Source organism: Simochromis diagramma, unplaced genomic scaffold (genome assembly GCF_900408965.1).
Source record: "Simochromis diagramma unplaced genomic scaffold, fSimDia1.1 OVJJ01000421.1, whole genome shotgun sequence".
In the NCBI taxonomy this organism is placed as follows: domain Eukaryota; kingdom Metazoa; phylum Chordata; class Actinopteri; order Cichliformes; family Cichlidae; genus Simochromis; species Simochromis diagramma.
The window spans coordinates 4770164-4793744 of record NW_024387250.1 but is presented as its reverse complement, the minus strand read 5'-3'; the positions used below and the strand labels follow the sequence as shown (position 1 = coordinate 4793744).

General features: G+C 40.8%; 1 protein-coding gene across 1 annotated transcript; it reads right to left on the bottom strand.

Moving 5' to 3' along the window:
• Nucleotides 1–440: 440 nt before the first annotated feature.
• Nucleotides 441–13202, bottom strand: sfrp5 (secreted frizzled-related protein 5). The gene is made up of 3 exons (XM_040001658.1): nucleotides 12172–13202; nucleotides 5213–5290; nucleotides 441–2290 (listed from the first exon to the last, which is right to left on the bottom strand). The coding sequence occupies exons 1-3, from the start codon at nucleotides 12725–12727 to the stop codon at nucleotides 1962–1964; spliced, it is 963 nt and encodes a 320-aa protein (XP_039857592.1). The 5' UTR covers nucleotides 12728–13202; the 3' UTR covers nucleotides 441–1961.
• Nucleotides 13203–23581: the final 10379 nt, after the last annotated feature.

Genomic DNA, 23581 nt, shown 5'->3' with positions numbered 1-23581 from the left:
ACCTATTGGTGGTTGCCCTGTTTTGTTTTTTGTTTTCACTTTCAGAGACCAATTCCAAAACTTAATACAAACTCTGGATGACCACTTTCAGTCACACAGTAATTACGAGTCCCTGGTGGAAGGAAACCTGTCTCCAAATAATTGTGGTTGGATCTGGGACTGACTGCAATCAATCTCAGGCAGATTGTTGAATATTTGCAGTGTTTTTACAGCTATGTTGCAGTTAAATCACAATCCTGCAGTAGCTACGTCACTGTTTGTGGAGAAATCTTCTGTTTTAAACCAGGAGGTTCTGGCTGGAATGTGAATTTAAATGATAAATAGACAGTGTGCTTTATGTCAAACACATCATAAGAGAATAGGATGGCCAAACCAACAAACAAAAATCCCTGTTTTTGATTTACAGCCTACAGTGAACATTGAGAAACATCAGACCAAGACATTTTCAACTTGTCAACTTTATTTTATGCTTTGACAGTTGTTGTGGTAGATTAAAAAATTTAAAAAGTGTAAATCAGAGTAGTTTCCTTTTCTATTCGTCCCATTTTATTGCATCTAATTGGCCAGTGAGAAAAGTATCTGTTTAATATGAAAAATGTTAAAAAATAAATGAAGTCGTGAAATACTGAGCATCCTCATTCAAGTGTGTTAGTTACTTACTTTTTTTTTTTTTTTAAACCAGTCGAACATTTTATGCAGATGATAGTCTGAAAATAATTTTTTTAGGCATGAATATACACTTTGTGGTTTATTGGTAATAAATGTGAAACATGACATTTCAAGCAGGTGTTCTTTATAAAAATTTAAAATATATTTTATTCATTAACTTTTTCTGTAAAACAAAGATCTATTTCAGTAACAGAACTACTTACAGGTTAATAGGTTAGAAAAAAAAATCTCTCATTGTTACAGCAACAGTGTATTCAGGTGCTCTGTGTGTATGATTTTTTGTTTTCATACCATAGATGTTTAACTGAAGCATTTAAAAAAAAAAGTACAAGAAAAGAAACATTTGAAGACTGATAGTGAAAAATAGCGAGTACAAGAGACTTATGAATCCAACATTGTTGGTTGTGTCCAGAGTCTCTCTCTCTTTCTTTCTCTTTTATTCTCCACTTGTTTTCCAGACGATGCCTTCACTGCCCTAACTTTATTCTCTTTCAAAATTAAAAAGTAAAAAATATTCAAGTTTCCCTCTTTCAGGCCACAGAAATGGTTCTGTACAAAGTCAGTGGAAGCATCAGTCAGTCTGTCTCATTCCATCAGTCTTTGTTCCCAGCATGGATAAGAAAAAAAACAACAAATCCCAGTTTTCTAAGCATTTAGTATTGGTCTGAATTACCTACTTTTTACAACATGCAGTTAAGTGGATCATCAATATTTTTGTGCTTTGATGTTATTCCTTGGAGCACTATGCCAGCGTGTGCACTGGTACATCACACAACCCACATACGTTCACTCTCTCATTGCTCTCAGCACTTTTTGCACAGAAACAAACCTTCCCATAATTTTCATTTCACTACAGCGTCGAGCGTGTTTTCTTTCCAGTAGTTAAATTTCCATTTCTTAATGCTGATGTCTAAGAAGATTGCTTTAGGATATGATTTAAGTGATTCTATAATATCAGAATAGGCAAGCATATTAATGAAGAGTACATTAGATTCCAGGATGTGAATCAATATGAAATCATTCTTATTGTCTTTTTTTGATGGAAGGGAGGGACTTGACTTATTTAAAAAGCAGTTTTCCTCTCTCCAATAATAATAATAATGATCTCTAACATCAAAGGAGACAAGGACAACTACCTGATTCGTGTTTAGCTTCGGGGCTGGTAAAAGATTTTATAGGATCCATGACTCAGGGATGCATTAGTGAAATAACTGCTATAATCTAAGTGAAACAAAGGTTGAATCTGAAAAGCAAAGTTGTGGAAAGTTCAGCGAACACTGCAGTGAAGCACGTCACTGGAAGACGGTGTGGTAGGTGGGGCACTGATGGGACTTCATGTATTTGATGGCGACCTTGAGCTCCTTGCTCTTCTTGTCCCACTTGTGAATGGACGTGAGAAGCAGTTGTTGGTCCACTTTGCGGCCCATGATGAGGAAGTTGGAGCCCAGGCTGTCCAGCTGGGAGCACGGACAGTTGGCACCATTCTTAATGTACAAGGTCAGCTTCTTCAGGTCCTTCTTCCTCAGCACGCCCTGCTTCAGAACTTTCTTCTTCTTTTGTGCTGCAATCAGCTTCCGGTCACCCTTTTCCTTTTTCACTTCCTTGATTTTCATCTTTAGGACTAAAGGAGAAGAGAAGAAGATATTTAAATTTATTTTTATTCAGTAAAACCCTAAAGGTCTTAATGTGTCACTCTGATCCCAGTGTTTCACTCTTATTTAAGCAGTTGTGGTATTTTTTTTTAACTTCTGGAAGTCTAGTACTGAGCTCTGTACTGTTCTAAAGCAGTAGCTATTTTACACCTCCCCCGAGTATCATCATTTAGACTTTCCTGAGCAGTGTGCAAAAACTGCATCCTTGTGAATGTCTGACTCGGGAAAAACTCCACAGTCCAACATCTTTTTGGAATTTGGTGTACATATTTTGGCAATATAAATCACAAGTCTTCTCTTTGTTGTTGTTGGGCTATTCCTGAGCAAAAATCATCTTAAATGATTTTGCTTTCAAGTCTCAGACAAAGTCAGATTTATAGTGAGGTTCAGGGCAACATCCATAAGTCTAAAAAACTGCTTGCAGCATAAGATTAATATTGCTACATGGAATCATTATCATCTGTTGTCATTCTGCCCTGCCTGTGTCATTGTGTACACACTTGCAGTGCAGTATTTTGCGACCAGCTGTGTATTTTTAGGCAAAACATATGTAGAACAGAGAACCTCTGTGCACAGTTTTATTACATGTAGGATCTGGTTACAGCAAACTCAAAGTTTATCAGCCTAATGAAGTACTGACTTGAATCTCCCATTGCACCTTCTGTTTATAAGTTCATATTTTTATATGCGAGAGATTAAAATTGAACTGCCAAACGTTCAAAAGAGGAATTCTCTGGGTGAGAATTTTGACAGGTGAAATTAATCACGGGTTGGGCAAAGGTGTGGGGTTGGTATGAAGCATCGCTATGTACCCCGGCCTGCTGGAAGATCGCCATTTCACTTCTCGCCTGCTTGTCTATGGTTGCATAAACATCCCTCGGTACACTCAGATAGGTATACAGTACATGTGAAGTGATAGCGTGTTCAAAAAGGAATGTGTGCATTGAGTTGCCCCTTGTTCACATCCTGTTTCACATCCAGCTCCTTCGCCGCGAGTGTGTTTATGCGCTGTATTTGCCTGCCTACATGCCTGAGCCGCGTGTGTTTTTGTGAAAGACCGCATTCATGTGTATGTACGGCGTGTGTTCAGTAAAGGTACGGAGGATAATTCATCTCCCTCTGCTTCACTTTAAATGCCCACCCGTAATCAGTCATATTTAGTCATAAGTGATGCAGTGGGGCCCTCTGTGCTGCCTGGCCAGCATCTTTGTGACAAGCTGTGCCCACGTCTTTATACAAAGTCGCTCTCTTTAAAGTGAGCAGAGGAGGGCGTAGAGGTAGAAGCAGCTGGAAAGAGAGGGAGTGAGGAGAAACAGGTTTTCTTCAAGCTGAAGCAAGCAATCTACTTTAACAACAAGGTGTCGGCTAAACATGACTCTTGTCATTTGTACAGCAGCTGGATAGTGCAGTAAGAAACGTCATGAGATCGTCCATGAAAAGCAGACCGTAGCAAAAACAGTGTCCAAAGATGAATAGGTAGCAGCATTCATGAGGTATGAGCTCAAGCTCTCGCACTACAGAATAACATTGTAGAGTTGTTCCTTCCTTGATCTCCAAATCCATATGTCACACTTATCTTTTCGACGCATTCCCTTGTGTCCTCCAGCCACATAAAGGCTGAGCCAATAAAACGTCTTTCTGCGGCTATCTGCAATCATGTTTCATATTAATGAACAGAAAGAATCTGTGTTTTCCTTTATGATCCCTGAAGCAACCTCATGTTAAAAGATTGAGATATATAATCCTGCAATTAATCAGACAAATAAATATCCCTGATTTGGTAACGTCACGATGAATTACAGGAGACGTGTCTGCGTTTTGGTTGCGGCTCAGAGAGTCAGGAAGGTGCGCACGGACGCGTTTTGTTGTTGTTGGATGTGGTTTTATCATTTATTATGGGTCATGCTCTGTATATTCTGGCTCTTTTGAACATGTGGTTATTTTGTAAAACTGTTTTATACTGCAGGCATCTCCTCTGCGGGAAACATGAAATATGCAGAGAAAAAAATGATCCTGGCCACACATGCTTTTGTAATTTCACAACTTTTTGTCACCCTTCCTCATTTGGTGCTTAACATGTTTGGAACAGAGCAAATAGACAGCAGTTTATCATTAACTGTAAACACTGTAAACAATTCAGCTGCTGTGATGAACTCAAATAACAGGATATTTATATAATTATACTCTGGCATCATCTTAAGGTCATTACTATTGTGAAACACGAAGGCTGGAAAGTGGAAAGTTTGAAATTGGGGCTAAGAAATGAAGTCATTTATCAGCTCATGTGAAGAAAAAGTCGATTCTAGCAGCGAAATTAACGCGAAACGGCTGCAATAAAGATTTAATCGAAGGGAGGATCAGAAGTGAGAAACAGGGATGTGCAGGTGAGATTCTCTGTGTGGTTGCACGTACTTTTTAATTCATAATCAAAGGAAAATAGCGTAAATACCAGTTAATCTTCATATTATGTAACCACTGACAGCTCAAAGTTAAGCTTTCGTTTTAGGTGATTTTGCTATTTTATATATATTTTATATATAAATGTATGTCCATGCCATTTATGTTGGTGGGAGTTTTTAAGGACACAGTGCTTTGACTTTTTAGTTTGTTATTACAACTTTTCAACACAATATTAAAACACAGATTTTATTATTACGTCATGAAACAGACTTGTAAATCCAAATCAACACCGTGGTGAAATGTTTTGCTTGCACTCTTGTACTTGGCTGACTGTTGTACACAAAGCAATTGCACTTTTCTGCTGTGTTGTCAGTCTCTCGCAAGCTCCAGTTTACCAGACTGCAGATAGGTAAGAAAGTTTCCACAACCCTGCTGTATGCTAGTTTGTATCCTTAGTCAGGTACTATGTTTTTCAGTTTTTTACTACTTACCAAAGTCACTTGCACAGTAATGCTCCATGATGTTGTCTTTCTTCAGCTCATTGTCACACGGTGGGCACACCTTTGACACTGAGGGGAAAAAAAGAAGGAAGAAGAATTTGTCGTCACCTGTATTCAATCTCGTTTCATTTGGTGCTTTTAAGACCAGATTAGCTCATATCTAACGGCAGCGTTGAGGTCAAGTGCAGTGAGCAAAACCAAAGTTGTGTCAGTATGAAATCGTTAAGCCCTGAGCACTTCTGAGGCACTTATTTGCCGCCGCCCCCCGCCCCCCCCCTTGTCAGAGGCTATTTGCTGCTGAGTGAACGCAGAGTCCAGTAGGCTGACTGATGTTTGCCCTGCAATTACACTGGAGAAAATGTTTTTATTCTGGCCCGTTGTATATTTTGGTGGCGCAGGCGTGGTCTTGGCTGTTCAGAAAGGTAAACGGTGCGGCGGGAGCTGCTGAACATGGTGAAAAGTGATTCAGTACACAGACGTAGCCATCACTTAGGCCACACAGCAACCGCACATTGTGAAAGAACGAGGGGGAAACCAAAGCAACAAGTTCAGTTTATTTTTAACTCAAAATTTACGGTCATGCATGCTTTACTCAAGAGCGTGTTTGGCCTGTCTAACTTTGATATGGGACTTTGTGATTGTTGTTGTTGTTGTCTGCCCACACAGTTGAGACAGAGCACATGAGGGAAGAAATACAAGCCCTGCATAAAATCCTTTTTATGTATTATTTTCATGTTCCCATACTTTTATATTTATATAGCTGAAATGGACAAATAAGGCCTTGCCATTCAATTAATAGGATTTATAAAACGTCAGAGACTTCTCTGACACACACATACACGAACACGCACCACCTTGTAATTTTCCCCTTGATATGAAACATTATCAAAACAATTACTGCTTCGATTCCATGTATTTCCAGAGTATTTCCAGCTCTACACATCTAATATCAGGCCACTCATCCACCAAACAGAGCCTCAAGCCAAGAGAGCAAAAAAAAGAAGTATAATATTAGAAAGGGCCACAGAGAGAAGGATGTGGTATAGAAGCATTGCCCTGACAACATACCTGTACACCTAGGGGATAAATTTGACAACATGAAGGGAAAACAGTGCAGAACTTTTGCTGAGTTAGCAGCCTTTTTTTTCTCGAGATAACTGCTTATAGGAGAGTTTAGTTTTTCTGACATTCCCTCATTGCAAGATCCAAAATATGTTATTCCCCCACCCCCTGAGTTCCCTGTGCTTTCTCTTTCCTTCTGTGTCTCCCACTTTCCAGAAACACACCTATGCAAAACGACACGCCTCTCCTTGCACTGTGCAGGCCCTGGGTTAAAAGTCAGGGTTCAGAGGTTATCACCTCAGCCCAAACCTCAGCGTCTGGCCAGATAATGAGATGGGTCAAAGTTTAACATGCTTCGCTGCTTGGGTCATGGGGAGGTGAACCCCCTAACCACCAGTGAGTGTATGCATGTGTGTGTCTGCCTATGTGTGTGTTGGAGGTAGCTGAGCCATGTTCTTGTAGAGCAACTGCCAGTTTTTTCTCCTCTGAGGGTTCCCATGCTTTCATAGGCAGGAGACCTGTGAGGCCTGCAAGGTCAGGCTTCTAATTGTTTGGTGCTGACATGCAGACTGGGACAGAAGCATGGAAAAACACACACACAGAAACACACACACACACAGAACAAGAGACAACAAAACTTCTCTGGATTTGTCCGTCTTGAATGGTTCCCTTGAAGCCGTTCGGTCTTATTCAGACTCGGTGGTAATTCATTCTGGTTTCACAGGGGTGGTATTTTGGCAGAAGGCCCGGTTGCGCTGATGCCAGAGCATGTGTCAGGAGAAAGCAGTCCCTCCATGAAACTTAGTTGAGCTTGGACCGAAAACCAGCGTTTGGATGGCGCTTAGAAATCACTTAAGGGACGACTGCCCTCATCGTCGGTCTCTGTCGAGGGAATCACCGTCATGTTCTGATGGGAATCACTGCTGCGTGGCTTGGTACTTTTTTTCCTGGACACATTTCTGCTCAGTAAATATTTTGACTTTGAGCTCATTAATATATATTTTTTGCCATCATCTCAAAGCAGCTGAAGAATTTTTTACCATGCGATTAAATTGTGAAAATCTTGCTCTCACTCTGGTTGACTTTGGACTTGACCACCTCTTGTGTGCTACTTTTGGCATTTACCTACTGGGTTATAAACTTAATTACAGAAATTTTAATGTTCCAATTTATTATGACAAATGTGACTGTCTTACAGAGCTTACAGAACCTGTGGAGGATGAGGAGGTTGGGAGTTGATGATTGAGGATAAGAGGAAAGGGATAATGGGAACGGGGTGAGTAGGGAGGAGGTCTTGTGGAAGGCCCTGCTGTTAATCTTTAAACAGCAAGCCAGGGTGGAAATGGTGCACAGCAAGAGGGGGAAACTTCTCCAAAACTTCACTTACTCATAGCTCCGAGGTTAATAACATTTCAGTCTTTCTGCAGTGTCTTTTGTCTATAAAGAAATCTCCAAGAAAAACCTATTAAACTTATGAACGTGAAAACTCATTTGCAAAATAAATTTGGAATACAAAGCAGTGGCACCGTGTACCAATGCAAAGGAATATCTGTTCTCTTTAATGACATAGTCATTTTGTTTTACTTAGCTTAGGAAATTGCTTTCTGGCATGAAATTTATTGGGCAACAACACAAATCATCGTGTCTGTTCACAGTGAATTCCTAATAGACACCGCTTGTCATCACATGATATTTAACAATCTAATTAACTTACTTTAAACATGCAGCTGAAATCACAAACACTACAAATCATATTTTATGTTTGTTTCATTTGACTGATTCGCTTGGAATCATTTTTATAATTGGGCAAAAATGCAAGAGGTTACATGCAGCCGCTGCCTGTTTCTCTTATGCGCACTTTTGAATAAACACAAACACGTGTCTTCACACATCTGACGACCACATCTAACAGCACCGTCATCTGGGTCTCTGACATTTCTTGTACCTTATTGCTCGTTGCCCGAGCTTCACAGCGACTTTTATAAGAAGAATGTGCGCCGGTCACTATCTCATGCCTCATTTGGGTCTTTTAAGTCATGAGCAGCAGCACTTATGACATAAAAGATAAAATGGTACAATCCCGGAGATGAAATTCAGCGTGATTTACATCGGAGAGCCAAACATCTGTTGAAATGCGGGGCGGAGGAGGACTAAAGCATGACTCGGGGAACCCACGGGGCCCCTAAAACACAGCATGCTCCTTGCATCTGTAGGAAGCCTACACAGAAGAGAAAATACATCCTCATAAGGCCTCGGCAGCGCTCCATAACCAGAGCATTGGATCATATTTTCCTTTTCATATAGTAACCAAGTTCATATGAGCAGTGACTGTTGTGCTGCTGGGGTCCTGACAGTGCTGCCTGTCTCCTTTAATGTGGTTGTAAATCACACTAGTCACATTTCATCACAGATTTCAGCAAGGACAGACCTTTCCTCCCATGCAATTTCACTGGCATGTACATATCTTGAGTGTTCATTTCTGGTGCAAACATGCAAACTAAGTTAAGAAACAAAACCAGAATCCAGTCTGTGATAATCATACCTACTGATTTACAGATGCTGACAGCAGCTACAAGTGGCATCATTAAAACAATGAGGTGTAGTTGATGGTGTGGCATTAATTGCTCCCTGTCTGACAGACTGAGCTCGGCTGGCCTTTCCGCTCCCGGGATGCCTGGGCCCTCTTTTGTCAGTAGTCAGCTTGTCTTCTGTGGTATAATATACAGACTTGTATTTCACATAATCACACCCCTTGGGCTCTTCACACACACACACACACACATGCACGTAAAGGCACAAGTGCCAGCACAAAACCTGAGCTCAGGTGGTGGTGAGTTTCTGCCAGTTTTGGCTGTGACACAGAGGTGGAAAGTGAATCTTGCTCTGTACTGTTAGTTTCCACAAGAGTCCTCGAACCGTGCTATATCATGTAATTGCAGAATAGCTCAGATAGCATCGGGGCCTCCCAGACTGGGAGACCAGCGAGTAAAGCTATACTAATTCTTGTGATTGATCCAACTCCCAAAGATTCACCTTGATTACCACAAGATTCTTCATGCGATCCCGTGTAAAGAAAATCGTCAGTGTCCTCCAGTGACATAGAAGCTTCCCGGGAAAGTCACTTCTAAGAGCTCTTAGCTGAAATTCCTTTTTATTATTGCTGGCTGTGTTTTCATGTGTGTGTGTGTGTGTGTGTCTGTGTCTGTGTGTGCGGGTGTGCATCCGTGCGGAATTAGAAGCCAAAAGCTTGTCCTCGGGATGGCCTCGTCGGCACATCTGAGAATCTCTGGTTCTTAGCGAAATGTCAGTGGCTGAGCCTCCGGGCTAGAAGTGATATGGGTTCACTCTCAGTTTGAAACACTCGCAAGAATACACGCACATGCACACGCCTAAAAAAGCACACACCCAAATTTAACTTTACCGTTATTTCATTTTTGTTTTTGAGTGTCATTTTATTCTTTAAAAATTAAAATCAGCATATTTTTTCTTTTGTTCTTTGTATGTAAAATTTCCTAACACTAAAAATCCTTATTTCCACTGATTCTTCAGGACCCTCTGTAATCTATCCTCCTCTGATCATTATTTGAATAGATGGGATCAACAAACAGTTGGCTGTTTGGGGAGGTGGCAGATGAACGTCAAGCCGCCTCCTTCTCAAAGTGCATGTAGAAGAATGAATTATAACTCCGCAAACCAAAATGTCACATACTTGATACGAGTCCTACAAAAACAGAACGGCCATTTTCCCTAATGGAAAAAGTCAGAACTGCATTAATTCACCCAAGAATCTTCCACTGGTCTTTTTCCCACTGCTTTTTGCAAATCAGATTAGATACTTAGATGTCAGTATGCTGTGACCATTATTGATAAAAAGGAAAGATATGTCACACAACTGACTGACATTGTTTTTGTAATGATTGGTTTTCAGCGCTTTAGGAAATGTGTTTATCTGTCAAAGAACGTCTCAAGTAACAGAAAGGACATTTCAAGTGGAAAAAAAGACCTTTTCACCATAAACGAAAGAAGATGAAAAATGAGATTAAACGGTTGAAAGCAAATCGTAAAGTAATGTGAGCAATATGGCAATGACCATTTTATTTATATAGCATTTTTCAGCACGTACAAACTCAGTGTCCTTAACATAAAAGATAAATTAAGGCTTAGTTTGTAAAAAATAAAAAAAATTAAAAATTTAAAGAGGGTTTTTGATTTTGGACACGGTTTTAATTGACTTTGGCTCAACAGGCACCTGCCCCCACCACCAACCCACACACAACCACAGTAACTGAAAGCACCTTCAGCACACTTAGATCTAATTCTAGGAATAGTTAAGAGATCTGCACCGTTTTCTAAACCGGATCTAAACCGTTTTCTTCAGGTTCTCATTGAAAGCAGAGGCAAACACTTCTTATGCTGCAGGAAGCAGCTTTTCTCCTCTTTTATTCGCTGTGTGCCTGTCTTTACTCTCCTGCTTCCCTCTCCTTTCACTCCTCTTCATTCTGCTCTCTCAGGGACAATCAGACTTTAGCGATTCCCATTCTCTGCCTGCGTCTCTTGTCCTGTCATGTCGACTAATTAGTGGGAACTCAGTAATTGGCCTTCTAGCTAATTGGCCTGCTGGCTGCCAGACCCAACAATGGCTGAGCAGACTGGGACACAGTGGGGACTGTCCCCCTCCACTGTCTAAAGACTCTCATCAACTCCCTCTCTCTCCCTCTCAGCGCTGACTGCTTTTGTGAAGAGGCTGCTTAAGTAGTTGTGCTTCTCACACACATGCACACACACACATACACACAGGCATTTGCGCACCTCTTTGGATTTAGTTCCCACTCAGTCCCACTATTCACAATTGATACTCTTACTCATTGCTTGTGAAGAATAATATATTCTCCTATTTTTGTGAATCAAATCACTCTCAGAAACCCTTGATAAAGATTTGTCCTTTGTTTCATTCAGCTAAGGTTAATTTGGTAATTTGACTCTGTGCAAACCATGAAATAAAACATAATTCATTCACTCTTTGACTGTTTCGCTGTAGATGGATGACTACTGATAAGGGTGTGTGTCCATGCATGTGCCTCTGTGTAACTTTCAGTTAATACCCCCACAGTCCATCTATCTTAACTCAATGCGCGATCTGGCTGCTGGAGTCTCCAAGTCTCCTGGCTCTCTTGGTCTGTCTCCGTGCCTCCCTGAGGCATATGTAGATGGCCAGAGCCGTCCTCAACTGTCCACTTAGGACTTTCCCCTGTAGCATCTTCCTGCTCCCGTCTCTTTCGCTGACCTCCTTTGGCTAGTTTTCCACTTAATCTCTTGTCTGTCACTGTGGAAATGTATGGAAGCCATCTGATTCTCTCATCCTCACAGTTTACAGACTCTCAGTGTATCCGATTGCAAGGACTTGAACGATCATTTGCTAAAGTAATATTATGAAAACAATGAAAAATTCAGAACTTTATCTCCTCGTTTACTTTCTGCTGAGTTTTTCATCTCAGCGCCTGCGTCTGCAAAACACAACATATTTTTCGGGGCAACTTTTCCTTCTGTCGAATTTAAAACATATGCGTATTCATATATCTCTTGTTTTCAACTAGATCTTATCAAATATACCAGGACAGAATATTTAAACACTGCTTTTTTTATTTTAAAAAATCTCAAAGATTTATTAAATGAGTATTTATTGAATTATTAAATCTTTTTAAAGAGATTGCTAAAACATTATATTTACATTTTGTGGAAATCACCAGATTATCTTTTTGCTGCTGGAAAAGCTGTAATTTTAACCAGTAGCTTCTTCAGTAGTTATGCAAATTAAAATTGGTTATGATTTCATTGACATTTCTCTTCACTGTATTTTGCATGAGCATGCATGGATGAAGGTGGCCTACCTGGTGGCTGGGTCGCATGGTTCCCGGTGAACTGCATGGGGATGCACAGGTCGTTATCAATGGGGAACTTGTCGCAGGTCAGCATCTCCGGCCAGGGAAAGCCGTAGGTCTCCATCACCGGAGCACAGCTGTCCCTGACAGCCTCGCACAGTGAGCGGCAAGGGTAGATGGGCCTGTCTAGGCACACTGGTGCAAACAGTGAGCACAGGAAGACCTGCGTATCAGCATGGCACCGTTTGGCCAGGAGGGGCACCCAACTGCCTGCCTGCTGCTTAACTTCGGGCATGGTCTCATGGTCCAGGAGGTTGGGCAGCCTCATCTTCTTGTAGCCCACATTGTGGCACAGGCGCAGGTCAGCTGGTATGTCCAGACACTGGGGCTGCTTGGTGTAGAAGCGGCCATTGTGGAAGTTGTCCGACTGCCAGCTGTAGTAGTCATACTCATCTGCGGCCGAGACGGTAAGGAGGAGGAGGAGGGAGAAGGGCGACAGGCCCAGTGCCAAGCTGAAGGAGCCCTGGGTTAATGCCCACCTGGGGCTCTTTTGTCCGTTTGCCATGCCTCTACGAGTTCAGACCAACAATTCAAGAAGGTTATATCCAAAGTCTCCAAAGTAACTCAGTGAAGACAAAATGCAAGGAGAAGAGAGAAACAAGGGGGGGCAGGCGTGAAAGCTGTAATCCCTTTTTTTCTCCTGAGTATGAACGCAGCGGATTGAAAACAAAAGTGTTTAATTCCCTTCTTCCCTGGAGAGTCGACCCTCTAAGCCTCCCTGAAACACTTCCCTGTGTGTGTGTGTGTATGTGCCTCAGGTAGTGGAGTGGGGAGGCAGCAGTCAGGGAAGAGTGAGCTTACAAGTAGGACTTCTTACTTTTCCTAACTTTCCCTGTTCACAGTTTCTCACTTTCTTTCCCTGGTGCTCTCCTAGAACTGCCTCCAGCTCTCTCCTGCTCTCTGTCTATCAGTCTGTAATGAGGAGTACCTAGGTTTTAAGAGGCAGTGGTAGCTGCTCTCGTCTGCTGCCTGCCCCCTAGCAGGCGTCCAGACCATTCACCTTCCTACTGGCCTCCCCTGGACTCACTCAGAACAGCTCCAGCCAATCACAACCCCAGGGGGAGGCTCCCACTGGCCCTCAGGACACTCCTTCTGCCCCTTATTTTCACCAAAAGCCCTCCTCCAGAAGAGCTTAACAGGAAAAGAAAGAGAGAGCAGCCTGTGGCAAGTTTCTACAGCTGCATTTTTATATTGATCTCTCAAATATGCACACAATTCTTTAGTTGGAAACACACCCAGAAGACACTGCCATCCTCTTACTCATGTTGCTTTTGTGATGGATTTCTAAACTCTTTAGCCCACTTCCATTTACTTGTGAGAGACAGACTCTACGGGCTCCCTGCAGATTGCTCCACGTGTAACAAAGGATGCGTGCTTGCAATTCAAGCACGCTCACTTCATTAGCTCAAAACAGTCTGGCAGCAGCTTTGGCTGGCATCAGCAGTGAGAAAACTTACAAGCGCGCACATTCACATGCATAACTGTAAACGTGAGAGATGCAGGAGGAGAATATGAATGAAGTCGAGGGGGGAAAGGGCACCAGCATGGGAGAAGTGAGGTTACTGAGTTGTGCAACTACAGGTGGCTAGGTGGTTTATCCGCGCCAAGGGAGTTATGCTAATGTGTATGTTGGCTGTGAAAAGAGGCACGCTGCATATCTGTCTCTTTCTATCAGTGCCACTGACACAGTGAGGGCCTTCATCTTTGGAGCAAACTCCCTAGAAGGGTCACATTCAGATTCAAAAGCCTGTAGCATTGTGAACAGGATGTGGGATCAGTGGCTCACTTGGAGGGTGTTCCTGCATTTGCTATTTGATCTGCGTCACGCATTAATGCTTTTCCTCACGTGAATAGACTGTAAATGCAGGCCAATACAAATGATTTTAAAGTGACAGTTTTCTGTACTATATCAAGATATATGTGGATTGTGAAGACACCATATAGATCATCCTGCAGCTGGATTGTGGAGAGACTAAGACGAAGTAAACAAACTGTATGTGGCAGTACAAACAAGGGGACCGGGAAAGTGCGTGCATGTGTGTTTTGCAAACAGCTGGTGGTGTACTTGGATGGGAATCAGGAACAGTATTGTTCTGCGCCTGTAGGGTGGAAGATAAAATTCCAGAAACAGCAGTGAGTCCGTAGAATCTAATTCAATAAGATGATATGAAATCATGTTTTAATAACAGTTAACCAAGCACATCAATAAAATAAGTCCAAGAGCCCGTAGAGTTTTATAGTATCATGACCAAACATTCACTTATTTCCAAACCCGGGGCACCGAAGAAGATTACTGCAACATCAAATCGTTTTTTACTCAACAATGGAGTTGAATGTGTTTCAACTTTATCATGCTGGGCTGCGCTTCAAATCCCTGTTAGTACGCCCTTAGTGTGCGCGGATACTTTTTTCGGTGGATTGGAAAAGCTGCCAACAGAGCGAACAAAATCTGCAGTTTGCATAACCTTCAAATGAAGAAAGATAAGATGGTTGTTAGCTGATGTAGCCATTTTTGAAGGAAAATTATAAATAAAAGCATTGTTGAGTGAGCATAAAGCACTTATTTTGTTTTCAGAACCTCACAGCCAAGACTTATAGTCAAATAAGTCTGTGTCTTTCCCAGCAGTAACACTTTCATCCTTCAACATGCTGTACTGACTGCTAACCTTTGCACTACAACTAATCAACGTAGCTCACAGCTAATGATCTGTGGACCTTACTCTTTTAACAAGGGGTGGTGGGACTGTCTTGTGCATACCTCACTATCTTGGTAAAGGATTTTGTATGCACGTTAGCGCACTGGTGACCTATTTTAGGCCTGCTAGTGTTTCCTCTCGATGCAAGCACAGTGTCCTACCTTCAAGTCAGTAACAAAAGTGTCTTTCATGGTAATCAATCAACAATGCTTGTCTCCTCTTGTTCTCTTTCCCCTAACTGGCCCCTGTGGCCACCGGCCAATCAATTCCACTCTTCAGTTTCCAGCCTTCTGATTGGATGGAGGTTATAAGATTAGGTCCAGCTTTCATTGTTAGGCCGAAAGATTTAGCATGGTTTGAAAAGAGTGTCTCGGCAATTGTGTGAGTATGCCTGTCTGTTTGGAGATGGTGGTAGTGGGTATAGATAGTTGTGTGTGTGTGTGTGTGTGTGTGTGTGTGTGTGTGTGTGTGTTTGTGTCTGTGTGTGTGTCACAGTGATTCTAAAGAGGAAAGGCTTGAGAGTGAGTGAGGTGGCTAGCCGCCCAGATATTCCCTCCAAGCAGAGTTTGAATACCAAACCACACAAGAAGATGGAGGAGATGATGTAAAAGACAACAGACATGCCAGCATTTTGCATGTCTTTCTCTGCACACAAGCAACAGAAAGTGCAGGGAGTGTCTTTAACAAACCAAGTTCAGTACTGCGTTACGTCACTTATACTCAAGTCAGCTGAGTAAAGAAAAGCTCAAAAGTCTACCAGAATGTTTTTCAGTGCTGTAGAGCATGGGTAATTCATCAGATTTTCCATAACCTTTCAAAAATGTATTCATGCATTGAAATGAGCAGAAAGCAGACAGATTCAAACCTCTCAGCAGATGCTCCTCTGCAAAATATGTTACTTCAGTGAACAAGAAGTAAATCTAATATCAGCGGAGGAGACTTTATCTGTGCAGTAACAGGTTTTGAATGAACCCGCTTCTCCTCACCATGCTCACACACATACACACACACACTCAACCTACTCTTGTAAAGCGACAACAAAGATTGGTTTGCAGAACTGTCAAAACACGTGTGAAACACACAAATTAGTGTCCAACATAAATTTTCTCTCTCTCTTTCACACATACACATTCACACAGATGCACCAACAAACACACACACATAAATGCCTTCCTTTAGCCTGATTATTTCTTTAAACTGCAAAAGAAATGGCAACTTGTGAGACTTTTTATTTGCTTTCTGAGTTCACACTTAAAGATGCAGTGTGTGAAATCTAGTACAATGAACACTGCAGTCAACTGAATTCTGAATTATTATGTTTTTACCACTCCCAGTTCTTCTACTGTTTTCGTATAGAGCCATTTTTGTACACACTATATTTGAACATATTTAAACAATGTCAACATTCAAGATTCAATCAAGAATAAAACATGAATATGTGTCAATGAAGTATTTTTGAGGTATTTTATGTTTTTACATCTGAGTCACCTCAAAAACTCACCAAATTGGTGGAGGCTGTCAGTCCCCTCAGCTGCCGACATGTCGGGTGAGAAGCGTTTTTGAAAAGTGTCCCCTGCAGGCAGATGAGACAGTGGAGCTCGCGTCTGTCTGATAACAGCGATACTGAGTTAAATTGTTGAGGATATCCTGAACTTTTTATCAGCAAGGGCTGCTGTTTTTGCCACTGTTAACTGCTGTTAGCCTGTTTTCGTTGCTGCTAGCCAGCATTGATAAATCTTTCTTTGAATTGGCTCTAACTTTGTTGGATTCTGAAACCTACAGAAGGCACAATTACACACTGATAATGTACATTTATAAATACCTTTTTTTTTTCTATTAAATAACCTCAAAGGATGACTGACTGTAGCTTCAAGTTTTAATGTCACGTATTAAAAAATTATCAGCTTGGTTGCATGCATCATTTTAAGTAATAGACTTAACTTTGACCTGTTGACTCAGCTTCTGTTGACAATGACCAATTTTTTCAATACAGTTTTATTCATATCGCACCAAATCACAACAGCAGTCACCTTAAGGTGCTTTATATTGTAAGGAAATACCCTACAATAGTAAAGAAAAATCATCAATCAAACAAACCCCTTTGGCTAAGCACTTGGCAACAGTGGGAAGGAAAAACTTGCTTTTAACAGGAAGAAACCTCCAGCCTTCTGCCACAACCATTGGAGGTGATGGGAGGAAAACAGGGCAAAAGACACACTGGGGGCACACTGGCTTCAGGTACAACTGACAGATTTGGGACTCGCTCTTCTTTGTGCTGCCAGTGCTTACAAAATAAAATAACTTGTAATTTATCTTCATAAAACAGACTATTTACCTGCACAACAAAAGAACAAAATTTTCACTTGTTCCTTGGCTACAATTCTACTTATTGATATGGAAAATCTGTAGGTAACACACTATATTTAGAGGTTAGTCATCTACAGACCACAATGGAAAAAGAAAAGCGAACCCCAGACAGGCAGACACAAACCCAAACAAGAGAAATAATCGGAGAGTGTTAGTATGGGTTTGCACAATAAGTGTCAGTGCCACCAGGAAATATCAGGCTTATGAGATCTGACCGAGTTCTGCTTCAGTTCAGACCTCAGTCAGTATACACAGTCACTCCACTGAGCCTGAGTTGAGGAACAACTTTGTCAGAGGGTACTGTTGCACATAGCTGCTGAAATGTGATGAAATTATGTTAGAAGATTTTAGCACCACAGAGCAAAGTGCTATAACCGCAAACAACCATCGCACCGGGCAGTGGTAAAAAAGACATGCTGTATATAGGTGATTGCCATCGTCTTATGAACTTTCTTACACAACTTAATTATTATTTCAAATATTTCTTTTCATTTTTGTTTTTTACTTTGTCTGTTTCCATCAAAACCCCTCCTACTGTTGTACCGTTATGGCACTGGAGGCTTCTTTAGATGTCAGGGCTGACGTAGGGGGAGTCAGAAGGTACATTCACTCATTCAGTCAGACAGACAATTACTCAGTTTCTCATCCTTTGCCCACCTGCTACACACTTAGACACTGACACGCACAGACCTCAAACTCTTAACAACTCGCTCCAGCTTACCAAGTCGGACTCTTTGTAAAGGAGCGTTGACCAGCTCACCGTCATGGAACCCAATGTGAAGAGACAGAGAGGAGAAAGGGGGACCCGAACGTCAGCTGAGGCCCTTTCTTTTTATGAGTGACGGGAGATTTCCTCTGAATCTTTTGACACACATACACATGTACTATAAACACAAGTAGCAGCACATCTCCAACAGTGTGTTATTGTAAAAGAGTCATAAATGATGGCTCTTGTCAGCATTTTGCGTAAACTTGCTACCACCGTGATACATTTCACACATTTGGTACATGTGTGTAAGCGTGAGCATGCTCGCATATCCAGTTTGCATTTCTACCTGGAAAAATGCGATTCCTCCAACTGGGATTCGCAAGTGACACCTTCAGTGTCCCATTTAGTTTATTTAGTATTTTCAGAACTTTGTAGTCAGCTACTAGAATAACAGAATCGGAGAGGAGAACAGCAGAGACAGTGAAAAGGTGAAAAGAGCACTGGCTTTAAGAGTATATATCCCACAGAGAAAATTCAATTTCACAGACAAAGCACATTCATGGAACATTTAGTCTTAACTCAAAAAAGCGGAAACTCCTTTTGACTGGTTTGACTAACTTGATTATGAGCTGGACCAAGTTGAGACTAATCGTTACCCCCATGACATTTTACCACTCGATCTGTGCATTTTTGAGGCAATCAGATGGGAACACTTCAAAGCAGAGATTTTATTCGTTTTGAAGAGTCAACAGAGGCTCAGCACGTTCCATTCAATGAAACCTGACTCAACTATTAGCAGACTTCTTTTGGTGGGAGAGATAAAGAAAAATGAAATGCTTAAAGCAACCACAATTCCAGCTTTATTTGGGCATTCAGATTAAATGTATGTGGAGCCTTAGTCGTGTGTGTTGAATGTTTTGGAATTGACTCGGATTGTCTTTAAATGCATCGGTTTTACTCACAACCTGCAGGTGAGCTGGTGCGTTGTAACGAGGCTTTTACTCATTGGTGTCGTTCCAGGAGTCGCTGTTCGTAATGTGAACCCAAATGTGAGCTGTGTGTTTAGGCTGTTGCTGCAACATCGGCTGTGATTTATGAGCCGTAGTTGTCACGTCAGACACTTTCCTGTCACTTGATCTATTTGCTGTGTGTGTGTGTGTGTGTGTGTGTGTGTGTGTGTGTGTGTGTGTGTGTTCTGTATCTATCGACACATCTGCTTGTCTTTCAACATTCATTCCCAAGTATGTGAAGCAAAGACAGTCAGAAACCATTTTTCCTCTTCAACTCTTTCTCTTCATCTTTTTGTTTATGTGCATGTGTATCCACATGCCCTCTCTGATTATCTCAGTAATGGCCAGGGTCATCAGTTAGGGATCAGGCCTCACCTCTGTTGGGAAATAGATAGATATGAGTTTCAACAAATGGAAAGGATTTTCCAATGATTGCATGATAACATTTTAGTCTTACACGGGAACAGGTCTTGGCATTTATGTAAGCATTTAGCAGTCATTATTTCCAAAAAATCATCAAAGTTGTATAAAATCCTTTAATTTATAGTCTTGTCTTTGAGCCTCAAGCCTACTGTACAACAGAAAAATAGTTCATGAGGGTCCTTTTTATAAATGAGCTGGAACAAGTTATAAACACCACTGGAATGCATTGGATACCTCAAAGCTTGAAATGTGATTTAATAAAGTGAGCAAACCTAGACTGATGCTTTGGTGTAATGGAATAACAGTACAATAGCTTCTTGCCCAGTGCTGTGTGCGACTGCATGTTTCTGTTTTCCTTCTGTAGTGTTTTATGGGCGCTTTGTTATTGAAATGTTAAGCAGCCCTCACAAGGTTATTTTCATGGCCGTCCACATTTATCAAAATGAACAACGCTGACACAAAGTCAAAAGCAAGGGAATAACGACTCTTTAATGATGTCACTGCAATAAAAAATTCTGGTTGTTCTCCAGTAATCAGTGTTATGGACACAGTGACAGCTCTCAGGGTTATTTCAGTCCAAGATCAAAATGAAATGAACTTCAATCAGATGGCAAAAAATAAACCACAATTCCAGCTAATTTAAGTCATCTAGTTTTCTCTCATGCAGATAAAAAGCAAGTAGACTTTTTCTTTATATAAAACTAAGTGGAGTTGATAGCAGTGTTGGTCAAGTTACTTGAAAAAAGTAATCAGTAACTAATTACTGATTACTTCCCCAAAAAAGTAATCCCGTTACTTTACTGATTACTTATTTTCAAAAGTAATTAATTACTTAGTTACTTAGTTACTTTTTAAAAACACGATTTACAACCTGAATAGGTGATAAAGCGATAGATCTTTCAGCCCAATTCTACTTTTTCTGCATAATCCATCATACAAAATGTAATCAAATGGAAAAGTCTTTTTTTTAACTTGTTTTATCAGTTTTAATCTTTTAACTTTATGCATCAAGCAAAAATTTAATTATATGCAACATTCTCTGACTTGAATAAATTAGTTTAACATTTAAACCTATTTTCTGCACATTCCAGCACATAAAATAAAATATTTTGTGTGTTTACACTCACTCTTTCAAATAGATGCAAGTAAAACACAGCAGAAAATAAATAAAGTCAAAGACTCAGCGGTCCTGTTGCTCTATTTTCACCTGTAAAGCAGGACTGCGGTAGGCGGAGGTTTACCCTGGTGCAGGTGTGCCGCGGTCAGTTGAAGAATCCGCGAGTTTCTCTGTGAATTTCCCATTACGTCGTTGGCACTCGGTGCTTGCTTGGAAGTTTAGGGTTTTTTTTCGCTGTAAAAAGTTTTCTTCTTTCTTTACTGCCCATCTCTGGTTGATAGTAAAGCTTCATTTTTTAGACCTATCTTGCTAAATATGTCGAAGTATAAAGGTAAACCAAAAATTAAACAATTAAACACTGAATTAAAAAAATGCTAATCATTTGTACATTTGAATTATCAAAAGTGCAATCGCTTTTTTTAATAAATGGGCATTATTTAAACACAATAGGCTACACACCAAGATGAATCCATTACTAATATTCTTCCATAGCAACTCCTGTATATTTTAGCAGTCCTTGGGTGAAGCACATAATTGAAGCTGTCAGAAGCCAGCAGTAGACGACTGGGAAGTACAAGACAGATTGTGCATAGCTGCAAGAATGTGACATATTACATAAGACCATGTGTTCTGAACAAACCCTGCCCAGATAAATGAAGGTAAGAATAAACCAGTTAATTGTTAAATACAATGGTGCTTTTCACTAATCCAGTGGGCAGACATGCTACTGTACTGTGTTAATGGAAGAACAGCAGTCTAACATTGGCAGCAAGGCCCTTATTCCAAACCACTTCATCTGTCCTCTTCCAGTCTGGTTACCATACACCTATGCTAGTTTTGGACAACACAAACTTTGGAGTAAGAAAAGCACAATTCTCTCGTCTCTCTCTCCCACTTGTTCACTAAGTGTGTGTGTGTCTCTCTCTCTTTCTGTCTCATGGTTTTTACCCCACACAAACCAATTTTCACAGATGAAAAATGTCAAGGGCAGACCACCTGGCTATTCCATGCCTGCTCAGAGGAAAATCTTCCCCGTCTTCATCAATGAGGCGCATGTTCTGTCCCACTCACATATCACAGCCATTAGACAGGCATGTGTTGGGCCGGGTCCAGGGCACAGCCTGCTGTTCGACTCACTGTAGTCTCATTCAGGGTAATCTACACCAACCTAACCAATTTTGCAGGTGCAAAAATGTGTAACAAGAAGAACTTGAAACATTATTGGACTGTTCAGATGATCCTTGGGTGGATTCAACCACCCGGAGAGTTTGTTTTACAAGCTAAAATTTGGCCTATGAAAAAAAAAGATTAATAATAATTAAGAGGCTCCAAAACTTTCCCATTCAATGACTTTGCAGGCAGCATCATTCAGATACTTTTGTAATGAGTGTGCTGGCATGAAACATCATTTTAGGCAGTGCATATATAAATAATTTAAAAAACATTTCATATATTACATTTTATTCTTATTTCATGCAAGTACACTGCATCTATATCATTCTAGTCCTCAGTATTTTGTGAAAAATATGCTTATTTAGTATAAATGATCATGTATAATTTTGTAAAAAAAAAATCCAACAAGTTTAATTCATCGCTGTAGTTGTTCTTATGCTACAGTGATTGAAAACATTGTTAATTTAAAGCATTCTTTATCACAGTCACAATACACCACCACACCACAGTAACCAGTTACTCTATGTTGTGTACATTTACTGCCCAGCTCCAAAAGATAAAAAGCAAAGCAAATATTAGTATCTAGCATAGATTTTGCCGAGTTGAATGAAAGATATTGGCCCATATGTGCTGGATGCATAAACTACTGGTCCTCGGAGGTTCATCTTATCAGCCTAACAGGGGTGTAACAACTCTGAAGGCCACAATTCTAATACCCACACTATGGTGCCCATGTGGGACTGCTGATAGCTGATTAAAGCACGAAAGCATAAAAAGAACTTTTACCTCTAAAAAAGAAGTGACCGCTTGGTGGACACATGCACACATGCAGGGATTCGGTGTGTCCTCTAGGAGCTTAAGAATTTGTAAGAAATCAAGACTTTAAAAAACTATATTTTAATAAGATTTCTTGATCAATGGTCTTTCTGTTTTCAGCTTATGAATTGTTGCCATTATTATTGTGATTGGACTGATTTTATACCTGTCTCCCGTGACTCATATTGCCCCTATGTCAAGGTATGACTGATTGTTTTGTGGTCACACATGCAGTTGATATTTATACCGACAGGCACATTAACATTTTCCTTTTCCCCCAACGTGGGTGACCTGAATAAGTTGTGACTAAAAAGAATTACCACCTGAAAACGCTAAAAAAAAATCAGCTTGCATATTTGAATTCATGAAAGTGTTCTTGTGTGCATGCCCTGTATGTGGTTATACGTAACTTGAGCCAAATGAGACCGCTGTACATGTACAATGTTCTATACTTGAGCCTACGGTCATGAAAAGGCCATACTGTGTTCCTACTGGATGATTAGATGTAGAGAAAGAGCTTCAAGATGCAGAGGTCCTGATTATAAACATAGCTGTTCCCTGTCAAAATCATATCATAAGCTGTTTTAAATTGAATTACAATACAGCCTGATTCTGGCACTACTGCCGTTTTGCAGACAAACCTCTGTGATTCTCTTATTCTCTCTCTGTGTAACATCATTTTAGATTAGCAAGCTGAACATGGTCCTTGTTGCAATTCATCTAAATCCATCCAGATGGCGTACGGTTTAAGTTTCATCCGCTGCAATGAAGAGCTATTAGCTGATATGTTCCTTGGATCTGTTCCTTCATTTGCCCTTTGTGGTGACGGGACAAGTGTCGTTCCAGAGTCGCAAGACAACTGTCCTCCACCCTGTAATTATTCAATTCCTTTCTAGTTGTTGACAGGTACTTTTTCCGTCGCTGTGTGCATAATTTTCTTTTATTGGGTGATTAAAAGCTTCTTTGGTCGTTGTCTTCACCCTCATCCCTGATCATATCCTTCTGTGATTGTCTCTGTGTTTGTTTCCTGTGAGAGTGCTCTGATTAT

Coding starts and splice junctions, on each gene's coding strand:
- sfrp5 (XM_040001658.1), bottom strand. CDS start 12,727: ATGGCAAACGGACAAAAGAGCCCCAGGTGGGCATTAACCCAGGGCTCC. Junction 5,291..12,171: donor CCATGCGACCCAGCCACCAG/GTAGGCCACCTT, acceptor TTTTCCCCTCAG/TGTCAAAGGTGTGCCCACCG. Junction 2,291..5,212: donor TTACTGTGCAAGTGACTTTG/GTAAGTAGTAAA, acceptor CTTCTCCTTTAG/TCCTAAAGATGAAAATCAAG.